General features: G+C 41.4%; 1 protein-coding gene across 5 annotated transcripts in view; it reads left to right on the forward strand.

Annotated features, from left to right (window-relative positions):
- Positions 1 to 20,371, forward strand: part of sptan1 (spectrin alpha, non-erythrocytic 1) — a 94,826-nt gene that overhangs the window by 18,378 nt on the left and 56,077 nt on the right. For all 5 annotated transcript variants that reach the window (XM_067969948.1, XM_067969950.1, XM_067969947.1 and 2 more), the window contains 17 exons: positions 2,581 to 2,727; positions 4,056 to 4,189; positions 4,812 to 4,956; positions 5,517 to 5,671; positions 6,870 to 7,005; positions 7,689 to 7,790; positions 8,868 to 9,005; positions 9,957 to 10,067; positions 10,149 to 10,226; positions 10,729 to 10,884; positions 11,347 to 11,551; positions 13,474 to 13,655; positions 16,193 to 16,436; positions 16,954 to 17,076; positions 18,357 to 18,574; positions 19,798 to 19,890; positions 20,182 to 20,316. In XM_067969948.1, coding sequence (XP_067826049.1) covers positions 2,581 to 2,727; positions 4,056 to 4,189; positions 4,812 to 4,956; positions 5,517 to 5,671; positions 6,870 to 7,005; positions 7,689 to 7,790; positions 8,868 to 9,005; positions 9,957 to 10,067; positions 10,149 to 10,226; positions 10,729 to 10,884; positions 11,347 to 11,551; positions 13,474 to 13,655; positions 16,193 to 16,436; positions 16,954 to 17,076; positions 18,357 to 18,574; positions 19,798 to 19,890; positions 20,182 to 20,316 — 2,502 coding nt within the window. The remainder of the gene's footprint in view (positions 1 to 2,580; positions 2,728 to 4,055; positions 4,190 to 4,811; positions 4,957 to 5,516; positions 5,672 to 6,869; positions 7,006 to 7,688; positions 7,791 to 8,867; positions 9,006 to 9,956; positions 10,068 to 10,148; positions 10,227 to 10,728; positions 10,885 to 11,346; positions 11,552 to 13,473; positions 13,656 to 16,192; positions 16,437 to 16,953; positions 17,077 to 18,356; positions 18,575 to 19,797; positions 19,891 to 20,181; positions 20,317 to 20,371) is intronic.

Raw genomic sequence — 20,371 nt, forward strand, 5'->3', positions numbered from 1 at the left:
CTCATGCTAAAGTATTCATTTGAAAAATAACAACCCATACACTTTATATATAAAAAAATTATTTATACATATATATTTTAAATTTCTCTACACTGTTGGCTGGGTTCCCAAGTGGGGACACTACCTTCAATATGTCTCCAAGCTTGTGGCACTATTCACATCCTCTGAAATCTAGAAAAGCAGAGGCCAATGATAAACTCCCTCCCCACCCACCCACTCTTTCGATTTTCCAGGTAACTGCCTGCAGATGGGATCATTACAAAGCTTTCTCCTGTAGTATTATTTTTAAATGGCAAGTGCTGGCTTTGAAATTGAGATGTTTCATATTTAGTCAGTCTATACTGACAGGTTCCAAGTGATGTATGAAAGAGCACCCTCAATTTTATATCTTGAAGTTCAAGCATTCAACTTATTTTGTGAACTTTTTTTTATTTTGGGTCCAGATCAGCAGAAAATGCTGTAGTACTCAAAAGGTTCCAATGGTTCAACCTGTTTTGTGCTGTTAACGAGTGTCCCTGGGTTAGGGAGGAGGATGGTTTTGCTGTGGACAAGGTATTCAAACTAACAACTACTAAACTAAAAAAAATCACCCAACTGGATTAGAGGTGGTCACCTTCATAGCCAGTGAGAGAGCAGTGCTCCATCATGTGCTGTTGCTTCTCCTCCTCCATGATAATGACAGAGTGGTATTCCCAGAAGGAAAACTATGTTTGACCCTGAGAGGCCCTGACTACAGGTGGGGAGGTCCAAAAATCTTCCAGTGAGTTAATCCTGTGAGTGGCAGTCAAAGCAAGTGCAGGTCTTAATAGAGCAAAATGCAAAACAAAAAAAGGGACAAAAAGCGTTTGCAAGCTGTAGAAATCATTGTACAATGTTTGTACACATGCCTTTCTATCACGTGTTTGACCCCATCTAAGTGCCACCTGAAGGCCTCGGTCGCGAAAGGTAGTTGGCTCCTCATTCTGCACAGAAAGGTCATGGGACTGAGGTGGCGCTCGTCTCATGGCAGCAGGATCTTGGCATGGAGCCGTTGCTGGCTGCAAGCCTGGAGGGTGCTCCTGCGCAGCTTGGTCTCTCTTCCTACATCCCATTGGCATGGTGCCCTGAGGGGAAAGGCCGGAGGCCTGGCATATGCTGCTGTCCTGAGAGGCGGCAGCATCGGGCAGGTGGACTCCAGCTGTTGCCATTCCACTGGGCCCTGGATCTGCGGCCCCATTGATCAGCAACATGGTTGGTCTAATGCCACCCTTAACCAAAGTGCAATGTGAAGGGTTAGTTGTGGAAGTGTTGCCTTAATAGGGTGAAGAATGTGCTGGTGCCCAGGGTGGAAAGGAAGGAAAGGAGAGAGTGCTCAGTATGTTACATTGCCAGCCCTGCTGAGTTTTGCAGTCCTGGGATTGAGGAAGTTGGCACACTGTCTTTTTAAAGGCCATACAGAAGTTTCCAAGTAGTTCAGCTGCTTGCACTCATTTTACATGGGTTTTACACCAATGGGGATGCAAATAAGCAGACCCAGGAAACCCATGTTTATCTCTCTCTGCAAATGGAACATGTTTTTCTAAAGGGACAGCAAGGGTATAATTCATTTCAAGGAAGTTCCAGGCCTGTGTTTTGTAAGTTACAGTTGCAAGGGGAAAAGTGTGGTTATAACAAAATGTTGATATTAGCATAGTGATGGGCACATTAAGGTGCAACCACAGACCATAGTATTTATTTTCATGCTCCAAGTTGAGATATTTTAATAAATACAGATGCCAATCTCTTTATAGGCCCATTGCAAAATGTAAACCGCACAACAACTTTCTATAAATATAATTGATTTGCTTTATTGCTAAAGTGTTTAATTTCTCGTGGTAGTGTGCTGGTTAAAATTCCTTTGCTATCTTGACTGTTTAATACTAGCTTAATACAGCTGTTTGTTTTAAACTAGTTTTACGCAGATACATCAGCTAGTGGGGTACAAACAGAAATTAAACTGTTATGTAGAATCTTAAAATCATCGATCAGAATATCATTTCTATTGATTCGTGTTTAATATTTGAAGTTATGTTTGATGTGTTGAAAGCTTAATGCATAGAGTAAACTGTAGCAATGTGTACTTGAACAGCAATATCACTGCTGCACTGGAGTTTCACAAACACATTTTTTCATAGAATAGCCCTGAAAGTTTTCTTGTCACATTCAAATGTTGGTTTTGGCATCTGAGACCAGTTCCGAGACTTTGGTTAGCCACACAAATACCCTCATAGCTGGCAGAGATATGTACAACAGACTTTTTGGCTAAGTTAGAAGCTGCGCCTAAACCTCAGTTGGAAGGAAAAGGCAAGCCAACAAGCTGGCTTGGAATTTTAAAACTAGGATCAGATGTTACATTTTCAATTAGTTGATTCGAAGCCATTTAGGAAGACTTTTTCTAACTTTTTTCCACTTTTTGTGGTGCATAATAATTTTATTGATTGATAGGTTTGGGAAAATAGTCATTTTTCATTATACTTAATGTATTTTAAAATATAAAGAGCGGAGGATGGGTTAATTGGATCCACATCTCAAATTGAATTTCCAATCCTTATCTATATTTAGGAGGCTATTGTAACATCGGAGGAAGTTGGCCAGGACTTGGAGCATGTGGAGGTTTTACAGAAGAAATTTGAGGAATTCCAGACTGACCTTGCAGCTCATGAGGAGCGTGTTAATGAAGTTAATCAACTGGCTGGAAAACTTGAACAGGTCAGAGAGCTTTTTAATTTTAAGAGTACATTCACAATACATCTATAGTGATGCTGCGAAGCTAAAGTTGCACTACAGTTATGACACTATAACTCTGGATTAAAATCCCACCTGTCTCTAAAGCAAGGCAGTGGGAGATCCCCACTTGGACTTGACGCAGCATAGAGTATGACTCCAGCGCAATGACAGACTGGGTTTATAAATTATTCAGGGCATTTCATAAACTTACCCAGAGGTTATTTAAATGTGCTGAAGGTGTGGACAAGCCTGCGAATGCGTCCGTTACTTTTAAAATTTAGCCGCTGACGGCGCAGCTCTCCTGGATCTGACCGTCTGAACTGCAACCAGGCAGTATAAGAACGTAGCAGTACAAAGGACTGGAGATAACCATTGAAGTCCAACCAGCCATTCCCTCTGTCTAGGAATATCATGTTCCACGATACCTCTCGTACCCCTCTATCAAATCTTTCACCAGATACTTAGAATCATAGAATGGTTACAGCACGGTAGGAGCCATTTGGCCTATCGAGTCCATGTAGGCTCTCTGCAAGAACAATCCAGCTAGTCCCACTCCCCTGCCCTATCCCCGAAGCCCTGCATATTTTTTCCTTTCAAGTACTTATCCAATTCCCTTTTGAAAGCCACGATTGAATCTGCCTCCACCACTCCCTCAGGCAGTACATTCCAGATCATAACCACTCGCTGTGTTTAAAAAAAAATATATGTTTCCTTGTGTCACCTTTTGGTTCTTTTGCCAGTCACCTTAAATCTATGTCCTCTGGTTCTTGATCCTTCCACCATCTAACTTTCTTGAATTTACTGATACAATCACCAGCCCATCTAGAGTCACTTGTACCCGTGCACGGGTACTGTTGTTACTGATCTGTGCTGTGTAACTGTACCCCTAATTGCACCATTGTATTTGTGTAATAATATACAAAAATGCTTCTGTATTTTTATAATATTTTACTGCTTTAAGGACTTGTGGTTCTGATGCTGCATTTTCAAATCGTGCATTTGATCATAAATTTAATTAGTAACTTCTTAGCATGCAAGTTAAACTGAGGGAAAAAATTGGCTTCATTGGGTAAAATCTAGGATGTCTGCCTGAGACAGTTTAGAGATTATATTTTAACCATTTAATGTGTATCTAGAATCCCCACGGAAATTCTACCCCATTATGTTTTACATTAAACCATGTGAAACGGAAAGTATTCTTCTTCTGGTTTGTGTCCTTATGAAACAGCACATATGCTGACAGTGTGAACAGGGTAGAGGGAGATCTGTTATTGTGATGAGATTGACACTGTTTCTGTTCCCTGGTATAGGAAAATCACCCTGAGCTGGTGCTTATCACCCATCGTCAGGATGAGGTGAACGTTGCTTGGCAGCGACTCAAGGGCCTGGTACTGCAGCGACAAAGCAAGCTTTTTGGAGCAGCAGAAGTGCAGCGTTTTAATAGGTGGGTCAGCTGATTGATCTGGAATGAGGACATACTACGGAAAAGGCTTGACAAGAACACGGAGTGCCTATAAAGAGATCGGAATTTCCTAGATTGCAGAAGTTGCTAATTCCCTTCTAGGAAACTCTATAAGTGGCTGCAACCTTATTTAACTCAAGTCAGTTGGATTTTGAGTTGATTATTGTTCTAAGTCAGTACAGAAAACCAAATAAGACCCCCCTTTTAAATGTAAAAAGCAGTGTGATTTTCCACCATGATAAGTGAATGTGACAACAAAATTGTCCCGTGTCAACTTCTGTTTGTTCATTGTTTTGAATTGCATATTGCACACAAACCCCCAGAGCGTGTCTTTTACTGCTTTAATGCCTTTGCGACATGTGTAGAAATAATTTGTACCATGTTGTCTTTAACAACATATTTCTAAGTGAAATAGCTGTCCGATCATTGAATGGAAATCTATGGGAAGGCTAAGTACTTCTGCTTTAGAAGAGATGAAAAACTAGTGGGGCAAGTTTAGTGTGTGGCACAAGGGGAACCTAAAATGAATGGGTGGGGTGTATGTGTGTTTTTAAACTAGTCCTGCAAATTGTATTTCTGTATTAATGCATGTTGTGCTTTGCAGGGATGTGGATGAAACAATTAGTTGGATTAAAGAGAAAGAACAGCTAATGGCATCAGATGATTTTGGACGTGACCTGGCTAGTGTGCAGACACTTCTCCGCAAACACGAAGGCTTAGAGAGAGATCTTGCAGCTCTAGAGGATAAGGTAATTCTGCTAAACTAGGATAATGACCTAAGACCCTCCAAATATTTTTTTTCATATACTTTCAAAATTCCTTCTTGGTTTCTGCAAAAATTGATCTGTATGGCGGACAATTTCTCATGTCTGGTACTTATTTGGAGGAAGTGACGGGGGTCGATGTCAGCATCTTCGGAAAATATTCGTGTAATGTCTGTAGGAACCAACGATAAAAATCTAAGTGCTGTGGTGCTAGTTCTTCGTTATCAGAAAGAACTCTTACTTGCATAGTAACTGAAATCCTACATTGTAATATTACAGCCTTGGAAAATGCCATTTATTCATTTCCACTGCTCTCTGAATAAGATTGTACATGTAACAACTACATAAAGATTATTTTATTAGTATATAGAACAGTAATTAAATCTCAAAGATTAATTTGCAACTTTAAAAAATGGTAAATCGAGGAACATGACAGTAACAGACCTTTACTGTCAACAATTACTTGCTAGTATGTATCATTTATTGCTTCTCAAACACTAACTGTATCGGCATTGATATTTTAACTTTTTCTGCTTACTGTGCAGGTGAAAGCACTGACTTCTGAGGCAGACCGTCTACAACAGTCACACCCACAGAATGCAGCCCAGATTCAGGTCAAACAAGAAGAGCTCATTCAAAACTGGGAGCGAATCCGCACCTTGGCAGCACAGAGACATACACGCCTTGATGACTCGTACAGGTGAAAGCAGTAGTGAAAGGGCACCTAGTTGCATGAAGACTTGTTACAGGGGAGTGAAATGAGAGTTTACATAACATTTAGCATACAAATTGCTAATTTAATACAGGGGTGCAGCTTACAAACCTTTTACTGAAGCAACCATAAATAGGCAGTCTGTCTTAAATACTGGATTTTATAAAGCAAGATTCATGTTGCCTTTGCAACTGCAGAAGTAGTATTTTGATTTTTTAAAAACTCTTGGCTAGCAAAATCTGACTGTAAGTGCCACTAATGTTACTAAGACCAGGGATTTAAAATCGGAGAATTCATGGAAAGGAATTAAAAGTTGTTAAAAATGAATCAAAACTATGTTGTCTTAAGAACTTTGAATTGGTAGTTTGCTCTTTCCACTACTTAAAGAATTCAGGGGGAAGTTAAAGTTTTCACACAGAGGGAGATTAGCCTCTGCCCCTGCCTCAGCATATCTGCTGCTGAAACCCTTATTCATGCTTTTGTTCCCTCCAGACTCTAATATTCTAATGCTCTCCTGGCCGATCTCCCATCTTCCACCCTCCATAAACTTGAGCTCATCCAAAACTCTGCAGCTCGTATCCAAACCCGCATCAAGTCTCGCTCACCCATCGCTGCTGTGTTTGTTGACCTAATCAGCTCCCGGTCCACCAGTGCCTTGAATTTAAAATTCTCATCCTCTTGTTCATATCCCTCCATGGCCTCGCCCCCTTCCTCTCTCTGTAACCTCCTTCAGCCCTACAACCCTCCAAGAATTTTGCATTTCTTCAACTCTGGCCTCTTGTGTATCCTTCATTCCCTTCGCCCGACCATTAGCGGCCATGCCTTCAGCTCTCTAGATCCTAAGCTATGGAATTCCCTCCCGAAACCTCTCCACCTCTCCTCTTTTAAGACCGACCTTAAAAACTATCTCTTTGACCAAGCTTTTAGTCACCTGTCGTAATATCTTCTTTGGCTTGGTGCCAATTCTTTGAATGGGAGTTAGATAGTTGCTTGAAAAAGTGGAATATTAAAGGCTACGGACAGCAAGTATGAAACTGAAATTAAACTTGTGGAGAAAAAAGCTGGCATACTTGATGAGCCAAATAACCTGGTTCTGTGCTGCAATGTTCTGAGATACTGGGAAGTGTTATTTGGAAAATTGCTCATCCACGAGAACATAGTTTAGAACAGTACCACTTTTTCCTAGGCTGCAGCGTTTCCTGGCTGATTTCCGTGACCTGACCAGCTGGGTGACCGAAATGAAGGCTCTCATCAGTGCAGATGAATTGGCGAATGACGTTGCTGGAGCGGAGGCATTGCTCGACAGACATCAAGAGCACAAGGTGATTATAGCTCTCTGATAACAATCTGCATGTGCAGGCACTCAAGTAGAGGGATTAGAAAAGTCAAGTCCCAGGCTCAAATGACCGCTGTAAATGCAATACGTCACTTTGTTTGACTGGAAAACTTCATTCAGGGAAAAAAAACGAATGGTACAACCCCATACATGTCACACGCTTCACTCATTTGCACCTGAATTTTGCGTAGGACTTCAATTTGCACATTTTAGGCAGATTTATGCATGTTTCAGGTGGGCGGGCTGCTTGTCCATTTACAGGTTCACCTGCATATGGCATCAAGTTGGCCTTGGGCATCAATGTGGCAGCTGAGGTGCCCCCCTGATTTTAGCTGCCGGGCACTTGTTTTTCAGGTGCAAAACGGACGACCATGAGTTGAATTTCTTCCCCCTCAGTCTTAGCCTTATATTGGGAGATGAGCAGACTGTTACCAACTTTGGTATTTCTAGATCAATTTTGATTTCTTGTTTATCAGGGCTTAACTTTTCAAAGTGCAAGCAAAGAAGTTCTGCAGTGCACAACAACAAAGGCACACAATCCAGATTGATCGTAATTAGAAAAATGAATAGAGGCAGTTTTTAAAAGTCTTCTATATCAATTGAATGACCTGAGCAGCAAAATGTTCAAGAACTCTTGAGATTTGCATTTCTGAATATGATGTTTTTCAGGGCGAAATTGATGCTCACGAGGACAGTTTCAAGGCTACTGATGAAGCAGGACAAGCCCTGCTTGGTGGTGGGCACTATGCATCTGATGAAGTCCGTGAGAAGGTACAGTACACCAGTAATGAAGCTGTCAATGCGTTCCTCACTTTTAGTTTATGGCAACAAATCTCTATTTTAAAATGATGGGAAGACTGTATGTAGAACTGACAAGGAAACTTTGAAATGTTTATCTTTTTGGAAGGGCGAATGTTATAAGTTAGAAAAGGCTAATTACCTAAATCTTAGTGAGCATAATTTATTCTGCAGCAGAGATAGTTTTGTCAACTGTCATGATTACTGGGAAATTTGTTCCCTTTTCAAGACAAGTAAAACCAACTAATTCCTGTGAACATTTTTTGCCTGCCTGCACGAAAGGACATGCAGTTTCTTTTACCCATATTTCCCTTTGCAGGTGGTCCCTCCAAGATATGTGCCTTTACAGCTAAGTGCAGAGCAGACATGCCTCCTCCCAGGCCAGTGCTATTCTTGGTTGGCCACCTGCAGATGTGTTGAACTAGCCCAGTGGAAATGCCCTTTCCAGTTTCCTCACTAGCCTATAAGAAAGTGCCTGGCTTCTACTCTATCTCTCCCCGAACATTATGGTTGTACTCGGTGAAATAAAGGCTCAAACCTGTTTAGTCTTAACTTCAAAAAATGAATTCCAAGAGGTTTGTGAGAGTTGAAGAGTCCCATGATGAGCACTTCAGGTGGCATCTTGTAATTCTGGATTTACTGATAACTAAAAATTTGCAAAGCAGGATGATGACCAGTTAAAATAAACTGAATTCTGGGTTGCTGAACTGACTTCAGATCTGAATGTTGGCGAGCAAAATTGCAAAATAAACATCATTTTATTGATTCAGAGAATTTCCACTCTCTACCCTGACCCATTTATCCATGTTGAATGGGGACTAGGCATGAATATCTGATTGCCATAGTATTTATTATGTCCAATTCCTCTTTGTTTTTGTCCTCCCACATAACTGACAATTGAAACTTTTTGCACATCTACAATTAGCTATCTTTCTGTAAATTCATATACACATTGTGATGATTGCAGCACTTTCATTCTCTCTTGTATTTAAGTTCTTTTGTAAGTTTGAAAATGAAGGTTGTAAACATTTATTGATTATTCTTGTTTAGCTGGGAATCCTTGCTGAGGAGAAGACTTCTCTGCTAGAGTTATGGGAACTCCGTAGACACCAGTATGAGCAGTGCATGGATCTACAGCTCTTCTACCGTGATACTGAGCAGGTTGACAACTGGATGAGCAAACAGGAGGTGTGTGTCTTTGGACAGCAGTGTGGGTATTGTTAATGGATGCCTTTGGCATGTGATGGGAAGGTGGGGCAGTTCATGTGATCCCATCAATGTCCCCCAAGGTGTAGCCTTGATGGAACTCTAAAGAGATAAGTGTAATTTGCATTGCATGGCAGTCCTGATGGAGGAGATGTTGAGCGAGGGATGGATTTAAAAAGTCCTATCTAGATCCTACCGATACTTTTAAGATTAAAACATTTTGATAATTTCTGGCGTATCATTTTTCTCAAGATACTCCAGAGAACCATCTTTTTACGGCGTTCAGAAAAAAAAATAGATTAATTGGTAGACCTTTTTGAGAATAAATTTTTATGGTGTGAGTAAATGTCAGAGAGAGTATGCAGGAAGTGTCTCAAGATGAGGAGGGAGGATAGAATTCCATGTCGAGACCTATATTTTGACTGGATAGTTGAATGGTGTAGGTGTATAAGTACAGTTGGGTGATTGGATTGTAGGATTATGAACAGCTGACTCCACAAAGATTCATTCATTGAGTACCAGGAGATTGGAGAAACCTCACAGTTCGCTGCGTGAGCAGCAGTACAATGGTATTACATTTTTCTAATATGGATGAATATTTATGTGGAACAAATATACCCTCTCCATAAATGGTCATCTCAAACCATCACAAGTCAAACTGCTTATCTGGTTTAGCCAAACTAATCCACCTTTCTCCAAAAAAAACCACCCATCATAAAAATGTTAGTCATAATTTGGTCTTTTAATGCTGTCTGGGGCTGATGGAAGATCTAAGAGCAGTAAATTTGGCCTACTGGGATGTGAAGCCTCCTGAATGTGTTAGAACATCTCTGGGTACCTTCCCTCTCAGAAGGCAATGTCAGTTAAATGTCGGAGATTGTTATTGTTCCCACCTGAAAGAATAATTTTGTTTGAACCTTGCTCCTTGCATAGGCTTTCTTGTTGAATGAAGACTTGGGAGATTCACTGGACAGTGTAGAAGCACTTCTGAAAAAGCATGAAGATTTCGAAAAGTCTCTTGGTGCTCAAGAAGAGAAAATTACGGTATGGATTGCCAAGGTTGTTCCAGTTCTTTATAATCACTTCCACTTTTCATTTTGTAACCACTCTATTTTTCTCCATCAGGCTTTGGAAGAATTTGCCACCAAGCTGATTCAGAGTGACCATTACGCAAAGGAAGATGTCGCAGCACGCCGAGATGCGGTAAATTTGCAGTGCTTTATAATATCAGCTTTTTTAAGTGTTTTTGCTAATTTGCTTTTAAAGTCATGTTTTAATCCTCTTCATGTAAAAGCCAGATAATTAAAATCTGCTGGTATTTCTTGCACTGAATTTGTGTAGTTTTATGTTTTATATTATTTCTAATACTGAAAACATTTAAAAAATCTAATGCGTATTGTGGAGTGCATCTCTTTCTACCGGGATAGACTGATTTCATAGAATCATACAGGTGGCTATTCGGCCCATCGTGCCGGTGCCGGCTCTTTGAAAGAGTTATTCAATTAGTCCCCCCACTGCTCTTTCCCCATAGCCCTGCAATTATGTCCCTTTCAAGTATTTATCCAATTCCCTTTTGAAAGCTATTATTGACTCTGCTTCCACTACCCTTTTCAGGCAGTGCATTCCAGATCCTAACAACTCACTGCATAAAAGAATTTCTCCTCATCTCTCCTTTAACGTCCAGTACCAACCGTTTGTGTTATAGCTGCTGAGCCGCCGGAATGCTCTCCATGAGCGTGCTTTGCATCGTCGAGTAGCGCTGGAGAACTCCTTCAGTCTGCAGCAGTTTTTCCGTGACTCCGATGAGCTGAAGAGTTGGATAAATGAGAAGATGAAAACTGCCACTGATGAAGCTCACAAGGTGAGACTGTATCCTGTTGTCTTGTGGTGTACTTTATTGCATACCTATAGTTTATTGCTAAGGGAATTGACCATTTGAATTTCTGACTGTATATATCCATCCTCTAATAATAGTGTCATCCTTCACTCTGGAACTGCTTAACCTGATTGGGTCTGAAAACGGTTATCTGATTGGATATAAACTATCTATTTAAACAGAATTTAAAATTCAGTTGGATCTTTTGAATGTTAAAGGGTAGTTTTCTATGGCTAATTCAAACTTACATGGTACAACCCATGTGCTTTTACAGAACCGTGTGAGTATAAAATAGAGTCCAGATAACCGTACACTTGGTTCAAGCTTAAAATCTATAGGGAAGCTTGTTACACAATTTATCTGTAATGGGGTGATTTGAAATTTTACTGTATTGACATTGATGATATAATTGTAAATGTCTTTATAACTTCTTGATCTGGTTTCCAGGATCCTTCCAACTTGCAAGGAAAGGTTCAGAAACACCAGGCTTTTGAAGCAGAACTTTCAGCCAACCAAAGTCGCATTGACACTCTACAGAAAGCTGGACAAGAACTGATTGATGCCAACCACTATGCCTCAGATGAAGTGTCTGCTCGTATGAATGAAGTCATCTCTCTGTGGAAAAGGCTGCTTGAGGCTACAGAAACAAAAGGTCAGGAAACAACAGATGTTTTGAATGAATTAAGTGATCTCCTTGCCAAGAGCAGCCTTGCCATTAACATTTTCAATAAAGCATTTATTTTTCTGGTAACAAAGGCACAATGGAGAAGATTTGTTGTCATTTCTCTCTGCTTCTCCTCTTTTGAAGGCGCCTACTCCCTCTGGGGTACAGTTCCAGAGCATCAGGCGCCCTTCCATACCTCCTCCAACTGGTCATTCTTTGTGTGAGCCTAGACAGCGAGTAATGGCAAGCTGTTCTCATAGAATCATAGAAAATAGGAGCAAGAGTAGGACATTCGGCCCTTCGGGCCTGTTCCGCCATTCAAAATTATCATGGCTGATCGTCTAACTCAGTACCCTGTTCCCGCTTTCTCCCCATATCCCTTGATCCCTTGTTCTGCCATGAGGCCAATGCTGCTAAGCCCAATCCTGTTTTCATGCGTTCATGTGATGTCCACACATGTAGACTTTCCAGTAGGGGTGTCACTAGATAATGATCAGGAGTCAGAGCCTTGGTTGTTATTTTTCTGCTTCCCTGCGCGCCCCCCCTCCCCCCCACCCCCTTAAGGGTTGCCGAGGGCAGTCGTAGCACTATTGCCAATTGAGCAGAGAGCAGCTAATTCAACATGGAAATCAAATCCAAAATCTTGTGATCTGTATTCCTTAGCCACATGCTGCCTTTATCAATTAAGCCATTTAGGGAGCCTGATGAAGGATTATTATTGCATAGAATGTACAGCAGAGAAAGAGGCCATTCGGCCGAACTGGTCTATGCCAGTGTTTATGCTCCACATGAGCCTCCTCCCCTCCTGCTTCATCTAACTCTATCAACATAACCTTCTATTCCTTTCTCCCTCATGTGTCAGCTTGGCTCAGTTGGTAACAATTGCATGTCCAAAGCAAAAGGCCATGCGTTCAAAACCACCAGTCCCAAAAATTGAGCACATAATCTAGACTGACATCCAGTGCAGTTCTGAGGGAGTGCTGCCTTGTCAAAGGTGTCAATCTTCAGATGAGACATTGACTTGTCTGCCTATTCTAGTGGATCACACGGACATTACAGATCACATGACACAAGAGTTCTCCCGATGGCCTGGCCAACAATCCTGCCTCAACCAACACTAACAAATAAAAACAGATTAACTGGCAATTCATCTCATTGCAGTTCATGGCTGCTGCATTTGCCTACAAAACAGTCACTACGCTTCAAAAGAAATTTATTGTAGACAGAACAATTTGAGATACAAGTCATTATGAATGTTGTCTTTCTACGCACATTCAATTATAAATGAGGAAATAATCTAATACAAAAACCTTGCTCAGTAGGCTAAATTGTGAATGGTAAGTTTGAACTGGCAGTTAATGTTTTCTGATCTGGCTATGCAGTTTTGTATTGTGGAGTAGAAAATATATAACCAGTGAACCAAACTTAGTTCAGTCTCCTGGAACATATCAACCTGAAAATTACCAGTAGCCACCAAAGTCAACACCTTGGTCATTGCGTCTTGATCCAACTCGCCTGAAATCTGTTCATTGAGCCTATATAGCAGCCACCAAAGCATTTGGTTACAGATACTATCATATTATGTCAGTAGTAACATGCACAGACTTGATTATGAATTACCTTGTAAATGTGTGGCTAATTTATATGGGTTTTCTTTGGCTGTGATGGAGAAATTAAAAGCGATATTTTATATATCTCTAGACTCAGTTGGACAGGTGGTTGCTTTCAAGTTCAGTCTCCGCAGTGGGAGAGTGTGAAGCACTATTTCAGTTGGGGGAGTATATTGACCATTTGTCTGCCTTTGGAACTGAGTGTTTTGGGGCTACGTTAGTCATAATGGGGGAGGAAGGAAGGATATTGTTGGGTAAAGATATTATAGTCATTAATGTAACCCTTCTGTTTATGAACAGGTATTAAACTACGTGAAGCCAACCAACAGCAACAATTTAACCGTAACGTGGAAGACATTGAGCTCTGGTTGTATGAGGTTGAAGGTCACCTTGCTTCAGACGATTATGGAAAGGATCTGACTAGTGTACAGAACCTGCAGAAGAAGCATGCACTGCTGGAAGCTGATATTGCAGCACACCAGGTATGGAAATGTATAAGTGCTAATTATGCAATTCAGTATCTCTCCAACTCCATCTCTTGCTCTTGAAGGTGTTGATTTCTTACAGTAGTACACTTACAAGGGCACTAAATGCCGTCTGGTTCCTCATCCAGGTGGCCATTGTTTATATGTGATGCTTGACGATGATTGTTGGCAGGCTGTTCAATTGCAGGGAACATCAACAACAAAGCCCAATACCATCCAGATATGTGTACCCTGTTTTACTTCACCCAAGTGAACTTGCCCTCTTTTGATGTCCACATATGTACACCGAGATTGCTAGATAGCAGTCAGCAGTGGGATCTTGGCTAATTTTCATTCCCTCACCCCACGCCAGTTGTAGCACCCCTACCGCTGTCCTGGCTAAGATCAGTTAGCGCAGCACAGACCAGACATCAAATCTACGATCTTCCTGGTCTGTATGATTCACCTACTCGCTTGATAACCTCACCGAGCCATCGGAGAACTTTTGGTCTGTTTTTAATATATAAAGTTATTATGCAGATAATCTGCATTTGACATTGTAATACAGGTTTACAAATGTTAAGGTTTTATTGTTGATTTAAAAGCCATGCTCTGTTAAGTCCTTTTTATAAGAGGTAAATTTTTTGTTCCTATGAAAATTGGTAGTTAAATGAATTCAAATGGACTTCCAGTTGTGCAGTTTATCTCCTGTTATTTAACTGCTGCAAATGTTTCCAGCAGTCGTACCCAAGATTTTTTTGATGGTTATTGTTAACCTCTAGTTCATGGGGTCCCCTTCAGCTGGACTTCTAGAGCCTCTCCCTTGTATCATTCCTATGCAGGATTTGGCAAGGAGATTGACTTCCAGATCTCTGGGAATTGGTGTCAATGCCAGCTGTGAGGCTGGAGAGTGACTGACTCTGCTTTTTCTTTTTGGGGAATTGTCTCCTCCACTCAGTAACACCACACCCACGATGGCTTTCATTTTTGAGTTTGAACAGCATCTGTGCTGTAGTATGGAATGTTCTGTGAAAATAAAGAGCTCAGTTTAATAAGGCACCACCACTAAAGGCTAACCGGTTTAATCTGGGATCCAGCTGCTCTTCCAAGTGCACTTTTCTCTGGAAGCAAATAATGTAAAAATAAATAGTTGAAGATTGTTTCCACTGGTTGCAAACCATAGCATAGACCCCTGATTATTACTAGAACAACAAAGGGAGAAGTTGAATTTTTTTTTTCCCTACATGGAGGGTTATTACAACATGTGGTTATTTAGCCACTTTAGTGGTTATGCAGCCAGTAACTATAACCTCATTTAAAAGAGAATCAGATAAGTATTTATTTGAAAAGGAAAACAGAATACAGAAAAGGGCAGGGATGTGGGATTAGATTGGATCACTCGAGTTGAAGAGCCAGCACCAAATTGCTATGGTGGGCCGTATGTTGAATACTCCCCTGTGCCGTATCGCTTAGTGCTATTGTTTATGGGACAAACCAAATGTTGTGATAGCTTAGTAGGTTATCCAGCCCATTCGGTGGGATCATTCTGCAGGAAATGTGAACTTGCAAGCCAAAGTAAAGCCAATGACGTCAGACTTGGGCTATGGTAGGTGTTCCATTTTAGTTGGTTGAACATGGAGTGACATTGTTGGCTTTTATTGCTAGGGGGATAGAATATAAAAACAAGGAGGTATTGCTGCAGTTATATAAGGTATTGGTGAGACCGCACCTGGAATACTGCATACAGTTTTGGTCTCCATACTTAAGAAAAGACATACTTGCTCTCGAGGCAGTACAAAGAAGGTTCACTCGGTTAATCCCGGGGATGAGGGGGCGGACATATGAGGAGAGGTTGAGTAGATTGGGACTCTACTCATTGGAGTTCAGAAGAATGAGAGGCGATCTTATTGAAACATATAAGATTGTGAAGGGTCTTGATCGGGTGGATGCAGTAAGGATGTTCCCAAAGATGGGTGAAACTAGAACTAGGGGGCATAATCTTAGAATAAGGGGCTGCTCTTTCAAAACTGAGATGAGGAGAAACTTCTTCACTCAGAGGGTGGTAGGTCTGTGGAATTTGCTGCCCCAGGAAGCTGTGGAAGCTACATCATTAGATAAATTTAAAACAGAAATAGACAGTTTCCTAGAAGTAAAGGGAATTAGGGGTTATGGGGAGCGGGCAGGAAATTGGACATGAAGCTGAGTTCGGATCGGTCAATGCCCTGTGGGTGGCGGAGAGGGCCCAGGGGCTATGTGGCCGGGTCCTGCTCCGACTTCTTGTGTTCTTTAGATTTGTGGTTGGGATCATATCAGCCATGATCTTATTGAATGGCGGAGCAGGCTCGAGGGGCCGATTGGCCTACTCCTGCTCCAATTTCTTATGTTCTTATGTTCTTATTAGAAACTAACTGAGAAGTCACGTTGTTCACCGTGTACCCCTGCGTAGTGACATCTGCTTGTTTGCCCTTTTTGAAAAGAGAAACTTCAAATACTTCAGATTGTAGATGGTGTGTAACACCAAAAATAAAACCATTTCTGTTTTCTATTGTTTGAAGGACCGTATTGATGGAATTAATATCCAAGCCCGGCAGTTCCAGGAAGCTGGACACTTTGACGCTGACAACATCAAGAAGAAGCAGGAAACTCTGGTTGGTCGTTATGAGGCGCTGAAAGAACCAATGGTAGCCCGTAAACAGAAACTTGCTGACTCTCTTAGACTTCAACAGCTCTTCCGTGATGTTGAGGATGAAGAAACGTGGATTCGCGAGAAGGAGCCCATTGCAGCTTCCACTAACCGAGGTTAGGGCAATTTCAGATGTTGTTGAGGATTATATTTCTTTTTAGGTTTTAATTTATTTTCCCTTCACTTCCCACTCACTTTCTCTTCCTCCTCTTCCAAAAGGTACTGATTCCTTGCATGCGTGCCACACACCCAGCGGCGCCTTGCCTGATCTCTGGCCTCAGTGCCCATGAGATAGAGAAGGGAACATTTGCCACTGTTTCGCATCTCGATAGGTGTGCAGCGACCCCCGCTAGAAGTACTCGTGTACTGGTGAGGACAGGAGCGACTCGGTCCTGATGCCTCCTTGTACCTGGATAGTACTCCGAAACACTGTCAGAGCTCTCGCACGCAGAGTGACCACTTGTGCGAGGTGCCTGGCGCTGACAGAACTTGTCCCAGCAAGGAATCCATTCAAGATTATACAAGAACAAGAAATATGCTGTGCTTTGTAATGCATGTTGGTGTGCTGTTTTTAACAAATGGAACCTTTTTAGGGACCATGAAGGATGCTCAGTTTTTAACCTTGTATTCTAGGAAAGGATCTGATTGGCGTACAGAACTTGCTTAAAAAACACCAGGCACTCCAGGCAGAGATTTCTGGTCACGAACCACGTATCAAAGCGGTGGCCCAGAAAGGACAAGCAATGGTTGAAGACGGTAGGTGTCAATTAACAAATAAAAATGAATGTTTTTGAGGTCCCATTGTTACCAACAAATTGCGGCAAATCCAAGGCTGTGCCGACTTTCACATCATAATTCTGTAGGAAGTTACAATTAACTTGAATCATGCGTTCGTTTATAAAGCTGTTGCACCATGAAGGGATTCAGGTTATGTCCCGACCACAGGAGTAAAACAGTCACGAGCAAGAACAACTTGGCTGATTCTTGCTCGTGACTGTTTTACTCCTGTGGTCGGAGTGCAACCACTGCCTGGGACAGTCCTGGCCAACATTTAGCAGGAGTCAGCTCGTCAACTTCCTGCTCCCCTTATGCTTATTTTTAAATAAAAGTCCCTGCTCACTCATAGTTCCCATCCTGCAGGAAGTAAAGTGAAAAGGAAAGAAGGAGGAGTAAAGCGAAAAGGAGAAAAGTGAAGGAAAGAATTATGTGAGAAACAAAATTGCTGGGGAGAGAATGAGAAACAGCAGAAGAGTAAAAGAAACCGAAGTCAGGGAGACTTTTTTTGCGGACTTAAGGATGGCAGTATCCTTGGGTCGAAGGGAGTGAGAGGTGAAAACATTTCAGAACTACTAAATCCGATTGTTCTATTCAAATTTATTGTCAAGAATGACAATCGAGTCTTCTTGTTGCGTGTGGGCATCGATAATCATAATTTTGCCAGTGCTTATGTTTCACTTTACTAGCCTGCGAAAGCTGAGGCCAGTTGTGCAACCTCATTGTTGTTGCAGCTGAGATTGGCTAACTCTGTAGAGACTAGGACCATCCTCCTCTGTTACAGCTCAGTGTCACACTACATTGTGCATTTACTCACTGAGCCAATAGGGCATAAGTGTAGATTTTGCGATTTATAGGGAGCAGGTAACAAAGCTAGGGAGAGAGAAGAGGGTTGGTTACAAAGTTATGATGCTAGTTGCAATAGTGCCACCTGAGACTATTTTTACTGAATTCTTTTCGATAACTGGGTTATGTTACTTTGGATACAATTTATTGGGAAATTAAAAAGTCATAATGGCATTACTTTGAGGGGAGAGTGGTGCAACAACCCTGATTGGAGTCTTGTGCTTTCCCCCTTCATGTGGTCAGGTGTGAACTTCTAATTGTGGAAGTTGTTTGGATAGAGGGAAATGTTATTGGGACCAGTGAGGCAGGGACTTCACCAATAACTTGTCATATAAATTGGAACACCATTGAATGAAAAGATATGAGTAATTTGTTTTACTTGCTGAGTACAACCTTTTTGTTTTATTCTTTCTCAGGTCACTTTGCCAGTGAGGAAGTGAAAACCAAGCTGAATGACCTGAATCAGAAATGGGATTCCTTGAAATCAAAAGCTATGCAGAGACGCCAGGATTTGGAAGATTCGCTGCAGGCTCAGCAGTACTTTGCTGATGCTAATGAGGCGGAGTCCTGGATGAGGGAGAAGGAGCCTGTTGTTGGCAGCATCGACTATGGAAAGGATGAAGACTCGGCTGAGGTGAGGCTCTATATACCTCTATGAAACTGCATATGTACATTAGTTGGAGCGAGATATAGCAAAGGGATCTCGCCCTATATTGGTTCCGCACATCAAAGCTATGTGTAATACACGTTATCCCACCTGCTGATTTTGTTTCCCCCATGACTGGTGAGTTGCCTCTGGGGCCGTGACTGGTGCCCGGAGCTCGCTGAAAATGAAGCAGGCGATCCAATTTCTAGGCCTCTATTCTCCAACAACAATGGAAACAATGTTACAGGTGATCCACTAGATTTAAAAAAAAACATTTTTCTGATGTATTTGCTTCTTATAAACTTGTCATGGCTTCAGCGTTTGGAGGTGAGTTTACATTTGTGACGTCTATTTAGCCAGCATAGAATTTTCCTTCTACATTAATTACTTACTACAGCAGAGAACTGAAATATTTTCTCTAAGTACCATTTGAAACCCCAGCACAGAAGTACTCAGAGAAGTATAAACTCTTCATTTATTCATTGTACAGGGATGCTGAAATAATTCAAAGTATGTCACTTTTTTGTTTGTAATTATAACAAAACAACTTTTTACTGCCCTCCACTCCTCCCATCTTTTTCCTCTTTTTCTCCTCCTCTGAAGATATTGGGGCAATTTTGACTTTGAGCGATAATGTAAAACTGGAGTCAATGGAGATGAAAATTGGGAGAGATGTATAACAGACGGTTGATCTGATAACACCTGTTTTACACTATCGCCCAAAGTCAAAATTACCCCCATTGAGTCTTTGCTGCATTACAGTTCCATAGGTGTCAGTAACCTGGATACTTCACCCAGATGAAATTATTCGTGTGTGTGATCCCTGATGCAGGCAATTCAGCTTCAGGCAGCATCACAACTAAATCTGAACCTGTCTTCACTAAATGCCAGATGTGCACCTCTTGCAGAGGTCCTGGATAGTGATTGGGAGTGGGAAACCTGGCCATTTTTTTTTACTTCATAACTGACCAGTTACAGGGCCGCTACCATCACCCCAGAGTAGAAGAGCTAATTTAACACAGATTGGGAATTAGGCCTGAAGTCGTCTTGGACCAGATGGCTCAGCTAATTGCTGAATAAAATGGCTAAGCCATCAGAGGAATCTCTTCCCCCATCATTAACCTATTTCTGCAGTAGTTCATGTATTGGATTTTAGTAGATGGTACAATGTAATTACTATAAAAATTATAGTTGTTTTTTTTTTTCACTAGGCCCTACTGAAGAAGCATGAAGCTCTGATGTCTGATCTAATTGCATATGGAAGCAGCATTCAGGCATTGAAGGAGCAGGCTCAAGGCTGTCGTGTAAGGAATTCTAAAAAGTTTTTAACCATGTTGCGTGGATTCTGCAGTATTTTAAATCCAGAATAAAAACTTACATTTGTTAAAGCATTCTTACAGACATTGCCATTTCTAAGATATAACTGTTGCCAACTACAAAATGTACAAGGTGCCTGAAAGCCATTCAGAAGTTGGTCTAATATAGTTCAGCCCTCTGGTAGAATCCCTTCTGTACTAAATAATCTGGGTGTATAATGCGCCGAAAATCTGCCTCAAGGTTGATTAGCAGATCTCTACTCACTTCTATCTCTGCAGCAACAAGTGGCTCCCACGGATGATGAAACTGGAAAAGAACTGGTTTTGGCGCTGTATGATTACCAGGAGAAGAGCCCTCGTGAAGTAACCATGAAAAAGGGTGATATTCTTACCCTGCTAAACAGCACGAACAAGGTGAGACATTGCCAGGAATGATGAAGGTGGAAAATTAGCTGATAGGAGGGTGGGA

The sequence above is a fragment of the Heptranchias perlo genome, chromosome 31, assembly GCF_035084215.1.
Source record: "Heptranchias perlo isolate sHepPer1 chromosome 31, sHepPer1.hap1, whole genome shotgun sequence".
Taxonomy (NCBI): Eukaryota; Metazoa; Chordata; class Chondrichthyes; order Hexanchiformes; family Hexanchidae; genus Heptranchias; species Heptranchias perlo.